Source organism: Sycon ciliatum, chromosome 4, assembly GCF_964019385.1.
Source record: "Sycon ciliatum chromosome 4, ocSycCili1.1, whole genome shotgun sequence".
Classification (NCBI taxonomy): Eukaryota; Metazoa; Porifera; class Calcarea; order Leucosolenida; family Sycettidae; genus Sycon; species Sycon ciliatum.
Genome location: NC_088646.1, coordinates 9,936,097 through 9,962,049, shown reverse-complemented (window position 1 = coordinate 9,962,049; position 25,953 = coordinate 9,936,097). Strand labels below are relative to the sequence as shown.

The 25,953-nt window shown below is 47.2% G+C and overlaps 3 protein-coding genes across 4 annotated transcripts; 2 read left to right on the top strand and 1 right to left on the bottom strand.

Annotated features, from left to right (window-relative positions):
• The first annotated feature begins 245 nt into the window (after positions 1-245).
• LOC135814395 (mitogen-activated protein kinase kinase kinase 11-like) lies at positions 246-15,492 on the top strand. 2 transcript variants are annotated; one of them, XM_065327505.1, is made up of 10 exons: positions 246-1,294; positions 5,030-5,219; positions 5,657-5,805; positions 7,973-8,148; positions 8,760-8,918; positions 9,247-9,361; positions 11,143-11,304; positions 11,625-11,786; positions 12,216-12,577; positions 13,518-15,492. In XM_065327505.1, the coding sequence occupies exons 1-10, from the start codon at positions 547-549 to the stop codon at positions 14,460-14,462; spliced, it is 3,168 nt and encodes a 1,055-aa protein (XP_065183577.1). In that variant the 5' UTR covers positions 246-546; the 3' UTR covers positions 14,463-15,492. The 2 variants fall into 2 exon arrangements, with proteins under 2 accessions (XP_065183577.1, XP_065183578.1); XM_065327506.1 differs by lacking the exon at positions 246-1,294 and adding an exon at positions 3,733-4,013.
• An 854-nt stretch (positions 15,493-16,346) lies between these two features.
• On the top strand, positions 16,347-21,142 carry LOC135814380 (DNA-directed RNA polymerase III subunit RPC8-like). Its single transcript, XM_065327490.1, has 6 exons — positions 16,347-16,613; positions 16,882-16,978; positions 17,488-17,574; positions 18,804-18,885; positions 19,276-19,495; positions 19,823-21,142. The coding sequence occupies exons 1-6, from the start codon at positions 16,503-16,505 to the stop codon at positions 19,868-19,870; spliced, it is 645 nt and encodes a 214-aa protein (XP_065183562.1). The 5' UTR covers positions 16,347-16,502; the 3' UTR covers positions 19,871-21,142.
• LOC135814379 (protein YIF1B-A-like) lies at positions 20,553-25,921 on the bottom strand. Its single transcript, XM_065327489.1, has 8 exons — positions 25,805-25,921; positions 25,408-25,703; positions 24,975-25,079; positions 23,448-23,526; positions 22,420-22,477; positions 21,782-21,937; positions 21,372-21,465; positions 20,553-20,925 (listed from the first exon to the last, which is right to left on the bottom strand). The coding sequence occupies exons 1-8, from the start codon at positions 25,842-25,844 to the stop codon at positions 20,704-20,706; spliced, it is 1,050 nt and encodes a 349-aa protein (XP_065183561.1). The 5' UTR covers positions 25,845-25,921; the 3' UTR covers positions 20,553-20,703.
• Between the last annotated feature and the right edge of the window lie 32 nt (positions 25,922-25,953).

The window sequence follows — 25,953 nt, the reverse complement described above, 5'->3', positions numbered from 1 at the left end:
TACGGGGCCACGCAGTGTTTCTTGACTTGGAGTCACGATCTCATCACCGTCCGCATTGCTGCATGCACTGCATGCGCTGATATGCACAAACTGACAAAGCCAAAGACAAGTCCAAGCTCGCATTGCACTCAGCCATGACTCAGGCTGTTGAGTATCGTGTACACGTACACTAGCACACTGACAGTGCACTAGTGTCTTGACCGTGTTGGAATTTTTGTGGATTATGCATGCCTTTTTCCTCTTCATCATCAGTCTGTCCATGCAGTGCATCATCATCATCGTCACGGCGGCACTGTTCGCAGATCGCCAGTCAGTCGGTGTGCAAGTAGCACCAGCACTGCTTCACTGAAGTCTAGCCACAGGTTGGTTGGGAGTTGCATGTGGCCTAGAAAAGTGTAGTTGGATCGACTCCTTCATTTCACGTCTTGACTTCAGTTCAGGGAGTCGTATGACTCCCTGCTTCAGTTCAGTCGAGACAGCTTCGACAGAAGCAGTGCTTGGCTGTAGCCTGGAGTGAGTGCAGCTGGAGAGTCCAAGTAGTATTTTATGCTCATGTCTCCGATGGATTTGTCGAATCCTGTCAGCTCTGAGCCTTCTGTTGCTACCATGAGGAAGACTGAAGGCGAGACAACTGCCGAGCCAGTGATCTGCACGGCATTGTATGATTATAATGCTGTTGAGAAAGACGAACTGTCGTTCTCTGCTGGTGACGAAATTGTCGTTTTATCTCCTGAGGAGGCGAATTTGGATGATCCAGGATGGCGCCTTGGACGTCGTGTTGGCGATCCTGACAAGAAAGTTGGCATGTTCCCAGCAAATTTTGTAACTGTTGGTACGGTACGAGATGCTGTGGAAAGGCAATTGTCAAAACCGATCATCATCAAAGTGGAAGAGGTGACTTTCAATGATGTTATTGGTGCAGGTGGTTTCGGGAAAGTATACAGAGCCTTGTGGAGAGGGGAGGAGGTGGCTGTGAAGTCTGCACGCTTCGAAGGGCCACTGGATGATGATGAAGAAAATGGGCCTGAAAAAGAAGTTTTACGTGAGGCCAGATTGTTCTCATTGCTTCGACATCCCAATATCGTGGAATTGTTTGGTGTCTGCCTGGAGGCTCCTAACTTCTGTTTGGTTATGGAGTTGTGTCGTGGTGGTGCCTTGTCTCGATTGCTGGAGAAGACAAAGCTTCCGGCGAATGTGGTTATCGACTGGGCTCAGCAAATAGCTCAGGGAATGTTATATCTTCATAACGATCTGGGAACGGCAATAATTCATCGAGATCTCAAGTCAAGTAATGGTGAGTGATTCTCGTTGTCTCAATAATTCGTTATTTATTTTCTCACTGATTTTGTTTTGTAAATAAATAATGTAATTATTGTGTCCTTTGTATCCTGCGTGCGTTTGTTGTTGATTTGTGGAAGTCTCATTCAGTCTGTCAATACGTCGAATCTAGAAGATGTGGCCATGGTGTTTTGTTATTTCTGTACTTTGGTACACGTCGTTTCGTTTCGTTTTGTGTCGGTGGTGGGAATACACAAAGCGTCTTCGGTCATTGAACACTAGCCGCTCCGTGCGTAGCTGGAGAACTTCGCCGGTGGTATCTTCCGCCTGATTGCTCATGGCGGTTTAGCTTAGGTGATAGATGTGCAGCTGTCTTCTTGGGACGTCCTGGCTCCCATCGCCACTCTAATCTATTGTCTCGAGTTTTTATTGTGGCCAGACAAGACTGCGTTCTGGACGCTGAACGACTGTGTTATGTCACAGAAGTAGCGTTGTGACAAGTCGGTTGTGGTAGGGCTTCACATCAGCTGCTGTGTACGTGTGACCAGCAGTACCACGCGACTGTGTACGTTGGAGTCTGGTAGATCTACATTCGTAGCGGGCCGTGATAGTTGTTGATACATCCTTCTCTTCACTTGTATTTTTGTGACAAGTCTTTCACAGTCAGTTTCCTCTGGCACTGCCTTGTGACGTCCTGAGTCCTGCCTGCACTGTACTGTAGACTGTAGTGTGTTACCCCTCTGAAGTGAAACAGATTGTCGCTATTTCCCCAGTGACTTGTCTGCTGGTGCAGATTCTGAGTGGATCTTGCTCAGCCAACAGCTATTGCCACACCGCAGGGTTGCTGAGTTGAAGAAAAAAAAACTAGCAGTACTTGTTACCGGCATGAGTAGTGGCTCATGAGTGTTGGCTTTATTTATTTAGATAATGTGTCTGGCCTCTAGAAAGTGGTGGCAAGCTGTGGTCCAGACAAAGGACAGCTTCTGTTGGATTATGTCTGAGTTATTACACTGGGTGCAGGGTGAAGTGAATGGGTAGCATTGGAGATAGGGGGAAGGCCCATCTGCAATACTGGTTGAAGTGAGACACTGTCACACATCATGCTTTTCTAAGTCTTCCTTTATGGTGCTTTGATGTACGTGCATGGTCAACTGCCAGACTGCAAGTTAGTAGGCAAACTCACTTGGAACTTGGGCCTGTCGTGGGCTCCCTGGAGCTTGCAGCCTTGTCTTGGTGGTCAGTGTTCCATTGATGGAACAATTCATGGCACCCGCCTACCCTTTCCCACCTGTGCTAAGTCTATCATTATCCTCCTAAGTAGGTGTGTATCAGACTTTAGTACTAAGTCTTCTAGTTTGTGTGTGGGTGTGTGGGACTGGGTGAAAATAAGCAAGAGTGACCTAATGGTTCTACTACAGACTTTCAGCTAGGACAAATGTGCACTCAGTTTGTTAAATATTAGCCTGGGACTGGTACCCCTGGAACGACGGCGTGATTGGTGCACAGGGCCAGGGGAAATTGCCAGTGACCTGCTGGCAGAGAGGGGACCTGTGCCAGGAAATGAGCTTCGGAAGAGCACATCACGGGGCAATTTACTTGCTGGTGACATGAAGTTATTGGAGAAGTCTGCCCATGCAGTGCGTTTGCCTGATATTGTCCTTAGTTGGAAGTGCATGATTTTGCGTGAAGGGCTGTGTACGGTACTTGAACAACCTTCCTTCTTCAGATTGGAGCATGTAAGCAACCGGAACTGGTGATTGTCTGCTTTCAAGGGCAGTTCTTTCATGTCACAAAGTTTAACCTACAGTGCTGCTGCTACTGCTGCTGTACTGAGATTTGTGCAGACTGGGTGCCAGCTCACATAGACTGCTGAATTGCTATTTCAGGTGAGCGGGTGACCTTGTGACCTCAGCCGCGACAGCGTCACAGTCACAGTCATGTAGCCGCCGCCGCAACCACCACCCCACCGCCACTGTGCTGCCAGCACCGTGTACCAGTGTCTGTGCCATGGCCATTGGACTGCTGTGCAGGCAGTGAGGAAACGTGACTGAGAGGCTATGACGCTATTGCTCTTGACCTTCTTGTGGATGGTGCTGCACAGACCACACTGATTGGGTTGCCCGGAGCAATGACTGCTCTCAAGCACCGCTAACGCTACGCTGGCTGTACACGTGTATCCAGTGCATCCCAAGCAAGGAGGCCGTGACTTTTAGTCTTAGGGCCATGCCTTTGGGTTTGACTGGCCTATTCTCAGGAGACCATGGGTAGCCACAGTGCTGGTATTTATGGGTTGGTGGCTGTACATGAAATTGCAGCATGCACACTGCTACATGTACTTCCTGATCCATCATACACTTGACTAGTACATATATGTGTAGCACCCCTTGATAGGCTGGTTAGGAGGTGGAAATGGTCCCAAGTGCTGTCTCATGTCATGAGCATCTGCGAATGTTGTGAATGTTGTGGTCCACATCCATTTCTTGCATTTAACCCAGTAACAGTGCTGCTGGGTTTGCATACAACATTTCCTGGGCGTGTAACTCCTGGTGTTGTCTCTGCAATGGGTGCCTTTGCCATGGCCTGGAGCTCCTTTTGCTGCCAGTTTTCATGTACTCTATTGCAGTAGTTTGTCTGCCATATGCATGGAATGTCTGGACTCCGCAGGGGTTCTTTGCATGGTGCTTGTAGCAGCTAAATGCCTTCTACAAGTTGTAGTTGTTCTCTTACTTTTGTTGGTAAGGGGGTGTGCACGTGGTTAGAGCCCAGAGCCAGACCTGTGCTGTGTGCAGGCAGACCTTGGCATGGGAAGTGGGTGCATGGCATGGGATCTGTTTTGCGCCTTGGCCCAGATAAGGAGTGCCGTGTTATGGCTTTCCAGGACTGATTGGCACTTGCGGCACTTTCTGTGGTGATTTCTCTGTTTCTGGGCATTGTTCGCATATCATGACACTCCTATGCTGGAGGTGCTGGTGACAATCATGAGGGTGTAATTATCAGTGTGAACTGCGGGGTGTGCCTTTGAGCTACTTGCTCTTCTCTTGGCTGCTTGCAGTGCTGCTGCTGCAGCAATGTACTAGTAACTGTATGTAAGTGAACAGCCACCTGGCAACGGACTGGAGTCTTTCCAGTGTGTCTTCTTAGTGTCTTGCAGTCCTGGTAGCATGTGACTGGTGATGTGCTCCTGCTCAAGTATTTATAGCTTTGTCTGTGGGTCGTGGGGAACTGAAGGATGCGTAGCTCCTTTCCTGGAGTGTTGTGTGCAAGACCTTTGCAGAGTTGCTGATGCTGCCTACTGTGTATGACTCTATGAGGTGTCAGTGTAATTGGCAGTCAGTGCTGCTAACTTCCTGACAGTGCGGCATGATTGCCTGCTAAGGGGGAATCCAGGGGGCCGGTTCTCCCGACACACTGCTGTCCCACTAACCGATTATGGTAGAGGCTTGCTAGCCTCTGGCCTGTCCCTTTACATCATGTGATGATAGCCAGTTACCACCTGTGGGTGGGTGTGTGATTTGCACAGTGTACGGCTGACTTATTTATCTGCAGTTTATCTATAGTTCCAATTATGCAGTATAATTGTTGTTTCCTGTGTTTTTTTTTGTAGTTAAAAGTTGACTCCAGTGCATATGTGCACAGGTAGTTTATTCGTAGCTGAAGTATATATTGTGATATGCCTCAGGGCAAGATTTGTGTCACATTGGCAGTGGGCATGTAAATTGATGTTTTTTTTGCATCTGATTCCGTTTTCCAGTACTGCTCACCAATGAGGTGCACACACACGATGTTTGCACAATGTCCGGAAACACTCTCAAGATCAGTGATTTTGGACTGGCGAGGCAAAGCAATCGCACTACCCACATGAGTGTTGCCGGCACGTATGCCTGGATGTCGCCCGAGGTGATCAAGAAATCAACCTTCTCCAAAGCCAGTGACGTCTGGAGGTATGTGTATATATTATCGCCTATAATTAATTATAATTAATGTTAATTGTATTCCACGGCACATGGCTTCAACATCCTGCACAGTTATTCCTGGTCGTCTTGAAATGGCTTGGTACATGCACTTTTGACCTGCCTTTGGATTTATTTTTGCTGTAAACGTTGTAGGAAGGCCATTGTCTGTAGTATAGATCTGAGATCGCCTTATCTCCAATGGGCAGGCTTTAGATGCTGCAGTTTGTCTAGTATGTACTTCGTGTTTCACTTGCTGGAGCTACTTATTTGGTCATTTGTGGCAGTCATCATTGTGTTGTTGGTGTGTATCAGATGGAGATAGCTGTCAATGTCAATGTTGCTCTTCTGTCAGCAACATGTAGTTTTGCTATGAGTATTCACTTTCTTGTTGTGCTCTCTCCTCTTCTCACTCCGTTCTGTCACAGTTTTGGCGTTGTCTTGTGGGAGTTACTAACTGGAGAGGTACCCTATCGGGGAATGGATGGGATGGCGGTGTTCTACGGCGTGGCGACGGGTCAGCATCGGTTACCAATTCCCTCAACGTGTCCCGAACCCCTCAAAGATTTGATGGAAGGTTAGTCTGTCTGTCTGTCTGTTTCTGCGTCTGTCTGTGTCTGCCTGTGGCTGCACGGGGAGGGTGTGTGTACAGTCATATGCGCACAAAAGGATACCACTGCTGTATACTACAGTCGTCGCCAAAAAAATCCGGCCAATGCCAAGTATACGCGTACATAGGTATGGTAGGTAGATCGATCTACGCGGTACTTCATCGCGGGTTCATGCACTGGAGAGTGGAGTGGCACATGCACTAGACTCTAGTCTAGTCTAGGCCATTGACATTGTACTGCCCCTGCCACTGGCACTGAACAGCACTGAACACAGTCTGCGCCGCACTCTGCCTGCTAGCTGCTGCAGTCGGGTTGAGCACTGCGCCGAGCCTGAGTCTGACTCTGACTCAGTGAGTTTAGTCGACGGTTTCAAATAGGGCATACCGGTAGGTTGCAAACCGGACCGGACTCAATATTCACTTTCTCTCTTGGTATTTTGATTAGAAAACTTATGTCACAGTGAGACTACGATGTGTTACACTTATACTCCGAGCCAAAATTTCATGGCTCTGCGATGACCAGAAGCGCCACACCAAGCAGGTGAGTTTTTGACGTGTTGCTTCACACTGCGACTTTCGAAAAATCAACTTCTTGTCGCAGGTAAACAGCGGCTCGCCTCTCGCCAATAAAGCACCGCATACCAATCAAAACTAATGGAGAAGCACACACAAGGCGTATTGTTACTCTGTACTGGCTGTCGTGGAGCGATAGCATTTACCTAATTTCAGACTAATAGAGTGAATTTGACGTGCACTCTAAAACCTTTCCGATTTGGAGCCACCTCTGATTTGAAGCGAAAAATTGGGCAACTTGGAGGCGGTCAACACAAAGGAGTGGCTCAGTTCGATTGACTCTGGCCTCAGAGCAAACTTCAACATGCCAGTTTCCTTCCACAAACATATTTCGAGTGAACAATCAACGCTGATGATAGGTTTGCATAGTTTGGGCCTATAAATTATTTGGCTGACCTGTCAAGCCGTTGTCGCCTCTACATGGTGTATGCGGGCCTAGCCTGTCAGCATGTGAACAGTGAAGTAACTGCAGACCCGGTCTACCAGTACCACTACCACTAAGTCTATGAAGTATGATACAGTGCATGCGGCCCAGTACAGCTACCGGTAGCTAGCATTGCATCTGGCCGGATTTTTTTGGCGACGACTGTACTTTCCACCGGCTGATTGGAAAGTAGATAATGATGCTGCCTTCTTTTTCCCGTCCACCCTCTTTCTCAAGGTATACAAGTCATGATGCAGCTTGTGTAGTGTGATCTGTGCACTCTTGAGCAGCTTCTGGTTAGATTGGGATGTGCCTCAGCTTGGTTCTCTGCAGTAATGGTCACCATTGCACCAGAGTGCCAAGCTAATCCAGACCTATACTTCTCTCTGTGTAAAATAAGAAATGCGTCATAACGCACCTTGCAGCAAAAAGGTTGACCTTAGTTAAATTTCTTTGCCACGATCTTATAAACCGTGCAACCCTTTACCGGCAGTCCCAAACTTAATTGTGCACCCAGAGAAGAAGATTTAGGGTATTGACTTTCTGCACGCCTGAGTCACGATAGCACTGAGCAGTATGCGCACAAACGTGCACAGCCTCCCAACAGCGTTTCTAGAGTGATGCTGCTCTCAGTGGTGTGTGAGAGAGAGAGAGGCACAGACACTGACGTCTGTGATGGCTATGGCGTTCCTTTCCTCCCCAAACTCGACTGTTCTGAGATAATCTTGCCCAGGTCAGAACCCTGTCAACCTACATGTGTCAACTTTCCATATTTGGACTTACTGACATTCATGCAAAATGCGAATGCCAATTGAGCAGCATATGTGTATAGCACCAGTATGTCAAACTACCGTTACCATGGTGAAGAAGTAGTGCACGGCTGTCAGGAAACCTGTGCCCACAAACTGTACCCATGCCCCATATTGTTTGTGTGTGTGTGTGTGTGTGTGTGTGTGTGTGTGTGTGTGTGTGTGTGTGTGTGTGTGTGTGTGTGTGTGTACTCTTCTAAATGCGATGGTTGTCATACTAGTATGCGAAGTGAACTGATTGGCAAAGGGCTTGGATCCTTGGGAACAAAAAGGCCTTCTCTTTCTCATCACATTTTCTTGTTCCCACCTTTGTTGTTATTCTCTGCAGCTTGCTGGGCTATGGATCCGAAGCAGCGGCCCCTCTTTGAGGATATTGTAATGGAGCTTAATTCCATTGCTGATTCAGCATTTGCCACAACCGACAATGACAGCTTCCTAGAAATGCAGAAAGTCTGGCAGGAGGAGATTCAGGCTCTGTTCCGCGACCTCAGCGAAAAGGAGCAGGTCAGTGAACCAACCAGGATAGAGTTACACAATGTACCTGGTTACTTTGATGCTGTATCACCACCATCAAATGTTATTCAGTACCTGGGTTTGGGCCTCTCTCTCTCTCTCTCTCTCTCTCTCTCTCTCTCTCTCTCTCTCTCTCTCTCTCTCTCTCTCTCTCTCTCTCTCTCTCTCTCTCTCTCACTCTCTCTCTCTCTGCTCGCTCTCTCTGCTCGCTCTCTCTGTGCTCTCTGCTCTCTGTGCTCTGCTCTACTATCTATTTATTTTTACCTTTCTATCTGTTGTAAATCAGACAAATTTAATGTTAGGCTAAATGAAAGCTTGCATGTCTACTTTTGTTCATGTACCAAATTCACCGTACACGGAGGATGCATCCGGTGTTCTGAAGTGCTCACGTGGCTTGGGGGTGGGGGCAGAGCGCAATGCAACAGTGGGCCAAGGTTATGCTTTTGCAACTCTAAGCTTCATGCTCAAAACGCAACGATCAGTACTGCATCTGATCTCTCTTCATTCATCGCTGATTGACTGAGTAAATAACCTATGCTTCATCGTTCAGAAAGCTATCTCACTCATCCTCCTTTCGCTTTATGGGTTTTGCATCCTCTTAGGAACTCCGAACGCGAGAAGATGCACTCCAGGAAGAGGCAGTTGTCCATGAGCTGCAGAAGGCGGATTTGAAGCGACGAGAGGAAGAACTTGCCAAGCGGGAATTTGATTTGCTACAGAGAGAAATCACCATGATCACATCAACAGTGGTCAAGAATCAGGTTGGTGTGTTGACTGTGTTATGTAACCGTGGGTTTTTTGCTCGACTGCCTTGCAGAGGACGTTTGTTAAATAACTCGCAGGGCGTGAAAAAAGTAGCGAGTATTGGTGTATGCATGGTCTGCACTGCAGTGAATACGTCGATCCGCTACCACTCATGCCTTGGGCCATCCCTGCCTGCAGACTGTGAGCAATGGATGCGTGTCCTTCTTTAGTAGCGCCAGGCCCAATATTTATAATACATGTGTGTTCGTTTGCTGGTATACAGTGATGCTCTTGAGCTTCCTCATGATGTTCTACTTTTGACTCCTCGTGTGTTTGCATACCCAGGAGAAGCATGCCCCTCCAGCACCCAATAAGCGGAAAAGCAAGAATGGACTGCGTGGCTTCATCAGCAAACTTGGTGGCCGGTCGGATAGCCAGCCGCAAATCAGTAAACCATCAGGTGCGTGTGTGCATAGGTGTGCATATATATATGTGTGTGTGTGTGTGTGTGTGTTTGTGTGTGTGTGTGTGTGTGTGTGTGTGTGTGTGTGTGTGTGTGTGTGTGTGTGTGTGTGTGTGTGTGTGTGTGTGTTTATGTGTGGTACATGGTGTGTGTGTGTGTGTTTATGTGTGGGTGTGTGTGTGTGTGTGTGTGTGGGTGTGGGTGTGGGTGTGGGTGTGTGTGGGTGTGTGTGTGTGTGTGTGGTACATGGTGTGTGTGTATGTGTGTGTGTGTATGAAGGTGTGTGTGTATGTGTGTGTGTGTATGAAGGTGTCAATACATGCTGGCATACTGTAGTCCGCTCAGATATACTTGAACTCGGGTCTCTTTCAAACCTGATTTTGGATCATCGAATTTGTATGTTTATCTGTGCGAAATCGAGCCAAAACGGTTTATTATCCATGCTTTTTAAGAGTACAGTACTGTCGGGCGCCGAAGAACTGGGGGGGGGTCAGGGTTCTAGCTTAACCCTTTATGTACGGTGTGTACGTGAATCGATCACATATGATCGATCCGTAAAACTTTCGTACCTCCATCATTTCTTGTACGAATTGAACAATCGAAGGGTCTATTTGGTAGCGGAAACTCTAAGCTTTCCAATGCAACAATCACTGAAGAGCTACGATGTACGAATCCAGAGATATCGCGCGCCGTATTCTTGTCTCGGCAAATTCAAAAAATTTATCGATCTCTTCGCCATTTTAGGGGCCGTCCGGGGTTACCGATTGTTTTTACAAAACGAAAAGTTTTAGTTTTTTCAGCCCCCACCCACCCACCCACCTTTTCTGCAGGTAAAACGAATTCCAATAAAATATTGATGTCAATTTTCGACACCCAGAAGTATACTGGGCATTCTCCATCAGCATTCAATAATTATTTTCAAAACGAAACTCCATCAAACCCACCCACAAACGAAAACATTTCGTTTTGAAAATATGATTAGTAACCTTGGACGGCCCCTTAGGGGAAAATCCCTTTTCGTGTGCTCTTTGACCAACTCAGCACATGATAGTGACGTAGTTGGCTGAAGTTTGAATCGTCTCGAAAAGATTTGAGCGTTCTGCGATAGAGGAGAGTGGAATGGCGTTGATGGGGAAATTTGCTCGCATATTGGGCTTGGAGACGACTTTGCTGTGTTCCTGCGCCTGATTTGTGGCAGCTAGTTGATGGAGCCTGGTATCCTGGCGTTGCTCTCGCCAGGAGCTTTCCAAAGAGCCCAACACTGTGGAAATGGAGCGAAGGAGGCCAAAGTTATAGCCTGTTGAAGGTGAAAATTGTGCTGAAAATTCAAATTCTGCTTCATTCTGTGCTGGAAATCAGTACATAAAGGGCTAGCCCGTTCTTATTTTTAGCGAACACAGCAGTTCCGTTCTTATTCGATGGTACCGTCTTAAATGTACATGTATCCGGAGTTATACGTCTGAGTTCACATTATAGTGTACATTTCGGTTCCTGTTCTTATCTGCAAAATAAATCCAGCCTAGACCGTTCTTCAAAATTGATGAAATTCTAGCCTGGCCGTTCTTCAGCGCCCAACAGTACTGTAGACCTCGAACCTATTTGATACTGAATGGCCAGCAGCGTTTCTGGAAAAGCTTAGCTTTTGTCCCTGGCTGCAGCTGTTTCATACAGATGCGTGTGCTTAGCTATGTGTGCACGACATTTTGAGACTCGCTGCCTCTGTGAGCTCTACTTGTAGCACTGCATGACCCAGCCTTTCTTGTTCTTGTCTTGTTCAGCTTTTCAGCACACGATGAGTGTGCAGCGGTCTCCGTCACCAGATCGTCGCGACATCAGCTTATCGAGCTCTAGACAGTCCTCTACATCACGTTCTCCGCCTGGCTCTCCAGACAACCACCAGACCCCTGCCATCCGTGCCATCACAATATCAAACTCCCTCTGTAAGTGTGCATTATTTTCTGCTTTGTGCCTAACTTACTGCCTGTTTGCTCACCAACGGTAGTTCAGCGAAATTGCCTTTGTGCATTCTACTGCCTCTGCTGCTATTGCGTTTGACTATATTCAATAAAGTCCGGTTTGAAGTACCCTCAAATTGTTCCTCTTTGCTGTCTGTACGAAGTCAGTTCCACTGTCGATCTGTATATTTGTTGCGTGTTGATGTGTGTGTGTGCACTGCTTTATCCGCTGTGGTCTTCTGTTTCTTGATATTCTCTCGTTTGGCTTATTTGCGTTTGTTGCCTTTTTCTCCTCTCTTCTGTAGTACGATCTGCCAAGTCCGAGATGGTTCTTGATCCAGCTGGAGCTGTCGATGCGGCTGTAGATGAGCACCTGAAGTCGTTTACAATGGACAGCAGCAATGATCCAACGATGCGCTTCAAGAGCCAGACTTTGCCGCGTAACACCAAATACTATTGTGACTCGGGTAGGTTTGTGTTGTGCTTGTTTCTTGGGTTCCCTTGATGGCTTGCTTTGCTAGTCCTGTGTGACTGTTGCATTCAATATCTTGACAAACTTCCTATTGAAGTGGTGAAGGTGCTGAGGGTGAGGATGCATGCCTTTTTTCAGGTGGCTTGCTTACGATAATCCCTTATGCCGGTGCATTGGCACGGTGGCTATGAGGATCACCGAGGTCTGCGTGCATGTTCGGGTGATCACTTGTTGCCAATGTGTATTAGAATATGTACGTGCGTAATTCCCATACTACAAGTAGTAGTAGGCCTGCTTTTGACTTGCAATTTGCCAATGTATGTTTGTTTCATCTCTCTCTCTCTCTCTCTCTCTCTCTCTCTCTCTCTCTCTCTCTCTCTCTCTCTCTCTCTCTCTCTCTCTCTCTCTCTCTCTGTTTTCACAGACTCGAATAGCTCTCAACGTACCCTGGTAAATCAGAACAGTGGTGGTGGTGGTGTATCGGGCTCGGCCAGTACCACAGCCTTGGTGACGACTAACATAGAGGTGGAGGAAATCAGAGCAAGCTCAGGGACGCCATCAGCCGGTGTCAAGATCAAGCGAGGAGCACTGGGCAGCTTAGCGAAACTCCGATCGGCCAGTCCTGCGAGTCGAACACATGTCCGCGATATCTTCTCGGCACCGAAGAAGGAGGAGAAGGAGCGTGAACGGGAGCGAAGAGATTCTCCAACTCCGAAACTGTCCCGAACTATTGTCCTGGATCCAGTGTCCTGTAGTTCAACGCCAAATGATTATTTATCGCCTGCGGTAAGCTCTTGGTCTAGTTCTGTGCAAGTGTTAGCTTTCACAGATTACACTTTGGCCATTGTCAGCTACACCCCGCAATACATGCACTAGGCACTTAATCAGGCCAGTACTGCTGTGTCTATTCTGGCTGTGAGATATACATCAAGCTTTGGCTGTGGACACTCATCTGCAATAGTAACTATACTACATGTACACTGAACACCCATTGGTACCTGTTCTGCAGCCAAGTTCATATGAACTGTTCGAGTAGTACACTAGTCATTTACTAGACAATGTCACCCTTTCGTTTGTCCTGACCAAACAGGTACATGATTGTACATGTACCTGGAGGCTACCACTACAGTGCGATCAGCTCGACACAAGCACACATAAGATCACATTTTTATTTGAACGAAAGAAAACTCGCCCGTCAATGCCGTCATACGTAACTAACAGATCTCGTGATGAATATATTTCCGTGAGCACGAAATTTTCTTATTGAACAAGGAAAACCTCACTAGTCTCCAGACACTCGTGCTCACTGGGTTCCTACGTATACTGGTGACTTAAAAAGCTGTGTTCACAAGTGGAGCGCGTACGCTGTGCGTTTGCGGTTCATGCGTGCCCAGACGTGCGTTCACACTTTCACAGGAAACGGCTTTTCGAGTCATATCCAGGTCATGCAATACCGTCGAGCGCTAATTTTTTGACTGCCGGTCAACGCGACTGACTAGCATGGGCGTCTGAAAAAACGCTAATAAATGTTTATGTTGCAAAATCCATTTCAGCATGTTTCCATAAGTACGGCGCCCCTAAAACCAGCGAAATACGTACAAACGCTTGGTTTCAGGCGTTCATGTTCCAGTTTTTAACAGAGCTTTACATGCAAGTTTGCAGTGTTTAGTGTCTGTGTAGTCATGTGCTCTTCTTGTTTTTCTGCTCCCATTTGCTGGTATTGCAGACGGACAGTGGTGAAGATGAAGGGAAGCTGCACAAATCTAGACACTCACTGCCACATCTATTCTCTGATTCTTCCTCCCCCACCGTGAAGCGAAGTGGTGGATTCCGCAATCCGGCGGCGATAGTGGGCATGTCGCCTGTTCAAGCCGGTCATAACGGCGAGTCTGCTGTGTCTCCCAGTACTCCGGGTAGCTGCAGTCCATCACCGTCCATTAGCCCCGCTCCGACTCCGTCAGCCATTGACAATCGCTCGTTACGACCGCAGCGTCACAGTACCGGCATGATGTCGATCAACAGCAATGCATCTGGTGGATCTCCGAACACTCCTCCTTCGCTCTCGACACCATCAAGCCACACGTCACCGCTCGCTGGTACTTCTCCGTCGCCATGTCCGAGCCCAACAGTACTCGATGCTTCTGGCAAGCCACAACGCTCGTCCATAGCAAGACCTCGTCCACGTGCCATTTCCACTGGCAATCTTCGAGGAGGCGCGTCCAGCATACCACCTCCGGCCAACAGATTACACGCGGCCAGCACAGCAGGTGCAGTGCAGGTGACCCCTGCCCACTCGCCGGCTATGCAACCTTTCCAGGCGCCGCAGTTCACGCCCTCGCATTTGACACCAACGCCGCCGATACTACACCAGCCGTCGCCGCAGCCGCAACAGCAGCAGCAGCAGGCGCAGCAGACGCCGACGTCTTCGCCGCCACCGTTGTACTCACCCAGTATGGTATCACCTCCGCATTCAACAACAACGTCAGCCACTGCTCTGCAGCGTCCATTGTCGGCTGGTCGACAACGGCAGATTTTAGAAGTGAACCTGATGGACATGCCTGCCGATGATGTTGACCCTCATGTTGCGTTAAAGCCACTGTCTGATCCAGTTCAGAAGGCGCCGCCAGCCTATCCGTCATATCGTCAATTGGAGAAGGAATTCCTAGGCTGACATAGTCTGCCTGGTGGAATTCCATGCCAATGGATGTGTGTGTGTGTATGTTGGAGTGGTAGGCCGAAGCTACTGCGGCTGGTGCTGCCACTGTTTGCGTTCTCTGCAGTAGTTTGTCAGAAACACTGTTGGGCTACTATCACTTACCTATTCACCCACTCAACTGATGTTTCTCTCTATCCCCAGCCATAACCACCATGAAACAGCTGTCAGAAAATTTTTCGCTCCAAAATCAACCGACGCATATTTTAGATGACCTGTTGTTTGTTATTAGGCCGTGTCCCCGTCGTTGTCCGCTACTGATTGTGATATCGTCGATTGTTGCTTCACCCATTGCGTATGTTATTCCAACGGATAGAGATAGAGATTTAGATGTGATGCGTGTGCTGTCACGTACTGTCGTTCTTTCTATTCCGTTATCAATTTTCGTCTTGCTGCCAGAACAATGCTCCGCTTTGTCTAAGTGTTCAGGTGTCTCGGTTTGGTTTTATGTGCTCTCTCTCTCTCTCTCTCTCTCTCTCTCTCTCTCTCTCTCTCTCTCTCTCTCTCTCTCTCTCTCTCTCTCTCTCTCTCTCTCTCTCTCTCTCTCTCTCTCTCTGTCTCTCTCTCTCTGTCTGTCTGTCTGTCTGTCTGTCTCTGCCTTCTTTGTTTCTGTTTGTTTGAGTGTCCGAGCTACGCTTCTTTTCGCTTACACCCTGTCAGAACCTATTGCACCCAGCTAAACGTTTATTATTTTCGGTTGTCGTTCCTTCCCATTCAGTGACTGACACTAGTACTACTGTTGAAAGGACTACTACATCAGGCTATTTTGACCTATGTCTGGCTCGGATATTCCACTTCACCCATTGACTTTGTTCACTCGGTGAATCATAAGGTCCAGTTGATGTTGTTTTGCGTCAAGATTTTTCGTCATCATTTCTTTCATTCCTATTTTCATTGTTTTCTTGACCGAGGATGCTTGGAGTGCTGTGCACTCTCTCTTTTTGCCGTGCAAATTGCCAAAGGAAGTAGTTTTTATCTGCCTGACCTATTCTCACTTGCCGCCGTGTGCTTACTTACACAACTGTGTGTGTGTGGGGGGGGGGGGGGGGGCGCGTGTGTGGTGTGTGCATGTTTGTGCACCCGTTTGCATGCGTGTGTGGTATGTGCGCCCGCGCACGTGCGCGCGCGTGTGTGTGTATGCATGCGTATGTGTCGGAGTGTGGATGAGTGCATACAGAAGCACATGATTGTGTTGCCACTCATGCTCAGTGGCAGACCTGCAACCACCATGAAGAAGTGTGAATACCCCATACACTGGCCAGGGTACAGAACAGTCTGCTACTGCTAGAAGCAAAAGTACATGTGTACATACATGTATGGTAGTTCATAATTTGTGCAATGACCATTAATATTATACTCTTGCTGCTACACAATACTCGACCAGTGCTGCACATGGTACAGTATCAAGAGTACTCTTGGGGGGATTACTATGACATATTGTACTCTTGGGGTTTTAATAATAATTACATGTATGTACTCTTGATGGTATGACTACATTGTAGTACATGTAGTCGACTACGATGCATGCAGCATCAGCAGTGGCACACCTGCTACATGTACAATTCAAAAATGATCAACAAGACAGTCTATTTCATGATTTTGTGAAACTACTTTAAAACTAAACTGTTACTTCACTTCTCAACTCCAAACTCCAAAACGGTCTCTTCACTGAAGTCAGTGAAGAGTTGAGAAGATCAAGAGTAAACCCGGCCCTGGCCCTACGTCATCATATCGCGTGCCGGCGCCACGTGGCCACACATTTTATAAATCAAACAATTATTGCAATCAAATCAAGAATTCAATAATAATATTTTTTGTGTTTGAAAAGTCTACAACATATTGCATATTCATGCAATGCAGTTCATGCCAGATATATACAGTAGTGAGATACAACAGTACAGACAATCGAGAGATGAAATGAAAGAATGATGGGTTAGACTAATATTCCCGTTTCAGAAACACGTTCCTCATTGGCATTTGGGGGTGGGTGCCTTCGATATGTTCGTACTCGTAGCAATGAAGGACCTTGTCGAGGTCAAGCCTTGGAAATTTGCTGAGGACCGAGTTGATACCGTCAGTTCAGAATTGAACAAAAAGCTAGCCAACAAGGTGAGTGCCATCAAGACAATGATGTATACTGCTCTATACGCCCGATGGGCTTTCCGTTATATTATCACGTTGTGTATTTCCTGGAATACCGTTTACATGACATAATTGTATTGAATTTGGAGATTCTAATGTGTGCGTGTGTGTGTGTGTGTGTGTGTGTGTGTATGTGTGTGTGTGTGTGTGTGTGTGTATGTGTGTGTGTGTGTGTGTGTGTGTGTGTGTGTGTGTGTGTGGTGTGTGTGTGTTGTGCATATACTACATGCCACAGGTCATTCACAATGTTGGTTTGTGTATTAGCCTGTACGATATCACAGTGCTTGGAGATGCTATGATCTACCCGGGTAAAGGATCCTGTCATGTCAAAGGTACGCATTACCTTGTGACCTTCCCTTCTGCTTTGATTCTCACGCACACTCTGAGGTGCAGGGACATGTCGGTGGATGGTTTTGTGCGTTGTAGTGATTCAACGATTAAAACTATGCCAGGGCTAGCAATGGTATTGTGCCAGGCTCATGCGTTGCAACCCCGCCTCTCCCATTCCTTATGTTCCAGCAGGACGTGATTGTGAAGAACACTGATTTTTAGCAGTAGATTTGAATCCTGTTGAGTCACCTCCACCATTACACTGCGCTCTTTAGCCGACTAGACCCTCCTTCACACAACCATCACCGATGCGAGGACACTTCCGTAGACGATATTGATAATTCCTTCAGACAGCTGTTTCGCTAATACATAGCTCATCAGTCGCACCCTGGAATGATTTGAATCCTGAGAAATATTTTCTAGTATTGGCTGGATTGTATAGACGTCACGGGTAATGCTGTAGCTGCCTTGTCTGTATCATGCCGTCTACTTGTTCTGTGTTTATGGACAGTCGAATTCCGTTTCATTGTCTTACGCCCGTTCGTTGATGAAGTCATCCTTGGCGAAGTACGCAGCTGCAGTCCTGAAGGCGTAAACGGTATGTGCTGCTGTGTGGGTGGTATGTGCTGTGTACTGTGGCGTAGAGGTGCTGTCTACTAGTAACGTTATTGCCTGAGATTGTATTCTAGTTAAGATGATCCAATAGAACTGTACCAATTGACGTGGTCCAAAAAATTGGCTCCTGGAATGCTGGAGCCCTTGCTGATGTATCCTTTCTGCCGCACTTTGTTTGTATATTCTTTATAGAACTTGGCGAAATACCACAGTACAAGCAATCTAAATACAGTGTAACTTCATTATACAATGTACCTGTACCTGCAAGTGCCGTATGATCTGTAGTTTAAAGCCAAGGTACTGCATATCCAAGGTTGAATGGTCGGGATAGACTATAGAGGTTGTGCGATTACTACCGTACTGGCAATATATATGGTCGCAGTGAGGCCATGAAGCGTTACATTGGTACATGTTTACCGCACGCAGGGCGTTACATGCAAAGTCGCACAGGAGCCGTTACACAGGTTTCTATATTGCCGCAGTCCTTTTTTTGCTATTGCAGGACTTCCTACTGCGTCCAGTTTTGAACTTTTCACCACGCGGTACACGTGCTTTCACAGTTTTCAGCCTTTTTTGCAATGAAAAGATCGCCGCAACCCGCCGGACGCGCGTTACGAACGCAACGAAAATTTGTCGCACTAGCCTGGTCGCGCGTTACGCCGCACCCCCTTGCGTTACGCGTTACGCGGCAACATATATTGCCAGTACGGTAGTATCAGTTGAGATGTTTTGGCAACATCGCTCCACAGCGATGCACTAGCGACTCACTGGCAACTCGCGCTGTGTACATAGCGCCCATATGCGGCTCCGCTGACTCCCGAAGCTAGCTGTATACTTTAGTGCCCAAAGCGGTTCCACTATTTCACCACCATTGCATCATTTGCATACCCTCTCTAGTATATTGCAGGGTCCTCGAAATAGTACTCGATAGCCCATAACGTTACTTTTATTAGTATGTTACATCCGAAAGTGGGGGGTTTGTCAACTGACGACCCCTCTATTCCATTATATTCAACTGCTGCTCGTTCCTTGAGTAGGTACTGAATAGAGCGGTGGTCAGTTGTAAAAGTGATGTTATACCTAATGTACTTTATACTGAAGTTTCACTCTACTTCGAAGTGTCCACTATCATGAAGTATTGTGGTATCCTTAGCTTGTTGGAAGTGTATTTTGGTTGTGATTGTAGTGTTGGTCTGTCTTTTTTTTGCTCAGTGTCGATGGGATTTGATAAGAAGGGATCTATGTTTGATGACATCTTCATCCCAGCAGATTATCTCCCCAACCCATCCAGATTGTATCCAACTGCTTCTACTGGCTGTGTACACGTGTGTGTATGTGTGTGTGTGTGTGTTATTAGATAAGCCTTGCTTGGTTGAAAACACGTTGTTTGCTTGACAGCATATTTTCGAACACACTGCGTCCTCCGCCTTGTAACATGCTGTCAACCAAACGATGTGTGTGTGTGTTGGTAGGAGAGCAGAGCCGTTCTTACTTTCCATGTACTACAGTCTGTGACTATGTGTAGTTGGGTCACTGCATACATCCTACAGTACCGGTATTCTGTACTTGTTTAATTTATGTGCATCAGGTGACATGTTCTGTCATCACTTGCTTTGGACACATATGTGTGCATGTAGATCAGATTCTCTGGTCACTGTATTGTTCCTTGACCATATACTCTTAGCAATCGTGAAGACAATGTTTGGGCATGGGAGTACCCAACTGAAGACGGGGCCAGTGCTGATTTATGCATCTACAACGGTGAGAAGATCCGATTCAGAGTCATTAGCGAAACATTCGTTGATTGTACACCGTCGACACCCGAGCTTGCCGGGGCTGCGGCAGCTGCAGCAGCATCTGGGACTCCAGTTCAGGAGGAGAGTCGCATCCCGTACTCGCTAACAGTAAGTGTATGTGTGTGGTGTGTGTGTCTGTGTGTGCATATGTATGTCCTCAGAAAGGGGCATCTGTGATCTCGGATGTACCCGTGCTTTTGTTATCCTGCAATCTACTTCAATCTCAATTTCATTCGTCAAGCCCTGCCTTTTTTGCCAGTTCAGTTATTCCTGCATGCTGTACAGCATCAGGAAAAAAGCCTCACCCCATGGCAATGGAAGCTGTACTCATGTCACCACGTGCAACTACTGAATTGTGCATTGACATGTCCAAGGCACCCTGCAAACACTGAACAGTACCGATGTGTCCTGTTTGTTTTCTCTCCTGCCACACAGGGTTCCATCAGTGAAGCTGGTCTGGGTCTTCTATCATGGTGGCAGTAGTATACTGTACACGCTTTTCTTCCAGGGTCCGCACAACCCTTGAAAACCCTAAAATATACTCTTTTTTTATAAGCTTCCAGTAAAGAATATACTGGAAAACCCAACATCTGGTGAAAATACAGTCATTGTCCTGAAAAAATCCTTGAAATTCAGTTTTTTCAGGCATTACGATATTCACTTGTCAGTACCCTGTGATGCACAGTCAGCATGGTCAGTGTCCTATCGTGTAGACTCCAAGCTTGTTACCAGTGGTAGAGTCTTCACTGCATGCATGCACTCTGGGATTGTGTACGTGGAGGATGATTTGGTGATCGGTTTGAAGTCCTCAAATTTAGTTTTTTTTCCCGAAATATACTTGAATTTCCAATGTATGCCTGTGTGCGGACCCTGTCTACCTGTGCTGGTGCTGACAGTGCACAGTAAATGTCAAGACTTACTTAGTGAAAGTAGATGCAGCAGCGTGGTGTACCACACGCAAGCTGTGCACGGGCTACAGCTTCTGCATAGCAGCTTCTGGACAGCAACTCAGGAGCTCCAAGTCAGGACACCAACCGGGCACATCTGGGCCAGTGTGTAATCATGCTATGCAAGTCAGCGGATTGCGTCAACACCAGTGGCACTCCATTCTGACGAGGAGATAAGATGACTACTCAGACCTATTGGTGATATTCTTACTGTCAAGCTGGATGTGAAACCATCTTTATTAAAATATGTGCCATGTGTCCACACGAGTAGCTATTCCACAACACTATAATAGGATCAGAAGCATTAAAAACACACATGTCTTTTTTTCTTAATCTTGAGTAATGAACAGAATAATGTTAATAAAGTGACTACGGAATGGGATCATTGACTGGTCTGCCCGCGAACGCAGGTGCTGCTCCTGCTCCAGGCTGTGGGACGGTGTAGTTTGCCAGGCTGGCTGTCATCCAGAACATGATGATAGGCTGCAAGATGGCGATCATCAGCAGGAGATAGTTGCGTCGCTTATTGCCATGCGCTATACCGTCGTCGCTGCCCGCCTGTGGCAAGATCAGCAGCCGCAGTGTTCGCACCTGAGAAGGAAATCAGCCAACAACAGACAACCAGTTACCTCAGCACACACCGTTATGTTCACTGCTATCATATTGATCCTTGCTGCATTTTGATCCTTGCTGTTGATGTGCCATTATGTCATGCATGTCAAGTACTGTATTTTCGCTGTACATTTAGAGGCTGCTTTGATACTGACTGAGTTACATATAGCAATGGCAATACCTAGTGTTGAAATGATTTGAAGGAGTGCTTGTAATGTTAGCTCGCGTGCCAAGAACTACAGTAACGTGTAAGCTTATTCAAGCCTTAAAACAATAATGTGCGCAATACAGCTACAGCACAGACCAGACACAGTCTTTCTCAAGGTGCGGACCGACCATCGCAGGGTGTTGGCACGTTATACTACGTAACTGCCAGTGGTTGCAGCAGCTACTTACAAGGAAATACGCCAGGCTCAGCTACTTACAAGGAAATACGCCAGGCTCAGGCTGCAGTAGGCAAACGAAATGTAATAGGCCATCGTGCCGAGGAATGTCCCACATAGCGTACAGATTATCATCCTGCCAGCACAAGAAGACACAAGTAGACAGATCACATGCCGTGGTCCAGAAATACCAACACACCGAGTGCATGGCACTACAAACATAATGACAGCTTGCAAAAGATTCTGAGAAGGAAATCGTATGTATACACCACACACGCTTCACCCTAAATACCAACACACCGAGTGCATGGCACTACAAACATAATGACAGCTTGCAAAAGATTCTGAGAAGGAAATCGTATGTATACACCACACACGCTTCACCCTAAATATACGAAAATGCAGAGAGTAGCTGTACGGGACCCAGCATGCAACCAAACAGGAGAGCTCACCCAACGTATTTGTACCCGCAAAACGCAACCAGATCGAACGTCGATGCTTCGGAGTTCACGCCAAACAAATACAGACAGAACATGTACACCAGAACCTCCATGATGAGCCAGACTAGTGTTGAGCTTGCCGCAACTCCCAGCTCCTCCGGTGAGAACCTGTGTGAGGACAACGCGAACATTCAGAAGTCCTGCAATGAGGCATGGCTGTTCCTGGCAATGGACGGTATGCTTCACTCCCAGTTGCAGCATTGAGCAAAGAAGAGGGGTTTCACAACGCGAACAGAGTATGTTACCAATTCACCGGTGAACAGAGACAGAGGGATCTGCAGCCACAACTGGACCATGGTCATGGCAATATGCTAGTTATATTCACATTCACATGAAATTAAGAAGCATGCAAACAGAATGCAGTCAAGCGAAAAAGCCCGGGATGTTTAAAATAGCAACAGGGCTACTTTGTCGTTTCTTCAAGTATTTATACAGTAAGTCGGTCGCCAGGCAGCGAAGTCTCACATTCAACACATGCACACATACACAGAACAATCCAGTGCATACAACTACAACAGACTTCCCTGACAAGGCCTGGGTTTGCTAACGCAGAACGGGCAGCAAGGATAACAAGTCAAATCTTAACGTACCGTTGCTGGGTTCCCAATACAAAACCGATCGTCAAAACAAATGTCACAAAGCTCATGCCTGAACAATACAAAGAAAGAGAGAGAGAGAGAGAGAGAGAGAGAGAGAGAGAGAGAGAGAGAGAGAGAGAGAGAGAGAGAGGATGTGGGTTATAGTGTCAAGTTTTTTTTGGAAGAATACATGTACATTTATACTTCAGTATTACGCATCTCCATACAAATCTGTACTTTCCTAGGAGGTAACTCGTATTCGAAGTGACTGCTATCACAATGCAGGGTCCGAACAAGTAGTACTAAAGCCCATAGTACGTTATATCCAGGGTACTGAATTTCCAGATCTACTAAAGCCTGGTGTATGTGCATGAGGTCAGCAGCGACATGAACTAAACAAGCCCTGAACACTGAAGGAAAGCAAAAACATATTCATGTAGAAGCTGTAAAAACTACTGTTGTCTTGTAGATGAGAAGGCACCTTTTCTCAGAACAGGTTTACAGCAAAAAAATGCCAACCAAGACGCATCAGTGTGGATCATACACTCGGAATAGTACGTTTTGTGGAAGACAGCTGACATGTCGAAGGTGACTCTGAGGCCAAAGTCAATCGAACTGAGCTACTCTTTCGCGTTGGTAAACTAGTTTCCTTTTCGCAGAGTTTAGGATCAAAATACCACGAGTCGACAGAAAGTGGATTATGAGCCCATTCAGATTTGTGGTCACCGTTCTGATAAGGCGCCACCTGCTCTACAGTCTACATACACTGAAGAGTACGTGATGCGCATGTCTTAGTCTATGACTGTACTCTTGGCTACATGCAGTGCTTCAATGGTATCTACAGTGCTGCTCAGTGAAATCTGATCGTGTGAGTCAAGTCTACGCCGTGCACCATTCCGCAGCCCAGTGTTCACAGGTCTAGGGCTGCGCATCGCCCGGCGCGTACTTGACTCACTCGATCGGATTTTCCCATTGAGCAGCACTGTACAATCATTCTGCTTCAGAGTGAGTGTATCGGCGGTCATGTGTTGCTGACTTACTTGGAATGTACAAGTCTGGTGCGTTGACATCAACACGCGGCGTTGCCCTCTCCGACTGACTGTAGTGCACTGACCAGTTCTACAGTACCAACAGAAGAAGAACAAACATAGAATGTAGTGGAGTGACACAAAGCCACCAAATGACCCGCTTCCAGGAGCTCATGAAAAGAGCAAGGCTAGCAAGGCATGGGAAATTACCATCAGCCATAAAGCAAGAGAGACGGTGGCGTTATCTTCTAAGATAAGACATCGGGCAGGTAGGAGATCAGAAGTAGAGAAGAAGAGACTTTGGCGGAGGTGGCACAATACAGCTGACACAGGATGCATGCAAGGGGAAAAGATCTGCGGGGAATCATGTGTGGGAGGTGGGAGCCTGACACATGTAATAACAGTCACTCGGGGTGCGATCAATGAAATATTTCCTGGGCACGTGTGCAGTACCAGTTCCGATACCGAGAAAGCCCGTATAACGCCCATCTAGCACATAACGCCCGCTGCCCGTGTACATGCCCATGTGCCGGGTGTCAACACTCTTGTTCCACTTTCTAGCCCAAGAGTAAATAACGCCCCAGGAGTGTCCAACTGCCTGCACAACCGCTATCCAATGCTGCGACAGCAGAACTTCACATCACGTGACATAGTTCAAAAGGTTAATTGGCAAACAGTGCAAAGTGACCACAAGAGAGTTGAACCCAAAGCAGGGTTGCATAAAACCCTGTATCTATCATGCGCATGGTGCAAATAATGTGCATGGGATTGTCACGTGATGGGAAGTTCTGTTGTCGCTAGGCAAAGCCTTATTTCGCAAGTGAAGCTTCAAAATTTTGCCACAAAATGTTGCTTTCAATACGATACCGTCGATATTTTGCTTGCATTTTGCCAGGCCGCAGACAGGCATAGTGGGATGGCCTAAGACCATGATTGAGAAACAGAGGGTACAGGTTCAAATCCTGCTTGGAAGCGGAAGGATATTCTCCAGCCGTGCTGCAACCCACAGTTAATTGGGAACTCGTGGCCTGGCACGAGGGAAACATGGATGCAGTGAATGGGATTTTCGGTCTTTGACCACTTTGTGGTGGGTCTGATCTACTCACCTCCCACCGCTTTAGGAGCTGCATCTGCGCCTTGATCCAAGAGGGTGGTGGCGTTCCTGCGGATGCGGAAAACTCGGCTTTCAGCCGAGTCTCACGCGGTCCGTGAGATTTTTTAATTTTTTTTGCCAGGCCACTCAACATTATTTTTGTGCCACACGCATGGGAAAAGCTGCCCGAAAGTGGGTCACATGTTGGAAAAAACGAGCAAAAGTGAGTCAGGTGTGGGCAAAATGTACGAAAATGAGTCACGTGCACCGTAATCTACACTTGTAAATTCTCCCATTTTCCAGTCAACACACCGATACTTTGCTCCGTTTCGCCAGCAAATTCTCTTTCAAAACTCCCCGACATTTTGCAAGCAGAATCGCTAACAAAATGGTGCTAATGTCTAGCCGTTGCAGACCTAAAACATTACACTGATCTGCTGACTCACCGTATGTGTGAATGGGAAGAGCAAGAGTGCCAACTTGCGTGTCACATAGTTCGTGTCAACTGAGAAGTAATACTTCAGCTTCTCGACGGAAAGCCAACGATTCAACTGCAGCAATTCACAAATGCACAAAGATATGTGGAATCGCGACACACACAAACACACACACACACACACACACGCATGCACAAACAATAATTATTACTTAGTATTCCATGCATAGAATGGCAGCATGTGCGTGTGTGTGTGTCGATTTGCGTGCTTCTCTTGCGACGGGCGTATACATGGTGGTGGTGGTGGTGATCGTGTGTCGTGGGGAGGTGTCCCATACTACAGTAAATGGCAAAAGTTCAGTACATGTACATGTACAAGTAAAACTGCCGACAACGCCAGCAATCTGGATTGATCAGAGCACAATATCATATCCTTCCCGTACATTTTTATCTACGTATTCCTTGCCAGAGTTGGCCAGTGAGCCACCATACTGCATTGCCATGTTCATGGCCACGGGGTTATCCAGCAGCTCCTGCCCGAACAAAGGCTGGCCAAACTGTTGCTGTGGCTGTTGGTGGTGCTGCTGCTGTTGTTGTGGTGGGTACTGCTGCGGTGCAGGGCCAGCGCCACTGGGATCTTCATAGCCCGGCTGCCCCTGGCCATATTGCTGCTGGCCATATTGCTGCTGGCCATACGGCATCTGTGGAGGAGCTGCAGCGGCCTGTTGGCGCTGATGCACTAGACAATCAACACAAGAACACAACCCAAAGAAGTCCAGAAAAGCTTGGGTCAGAAAGGCATCCGATAGACTAGATTTGCTAGCTGGAAAATGCACACACCATCCTGGTAAGGATCCGGGTAAGGTGGCTGTTGTGCCATTCCTCGTGAAGAATGTCCGCAAATGGTGGTCTGTTCTAAACCCTCAATGCCCGTTGACCTACTTCGAAATTAAATTTTCTCTTTTGTTTGTTTGAAATTCAGACAGTGG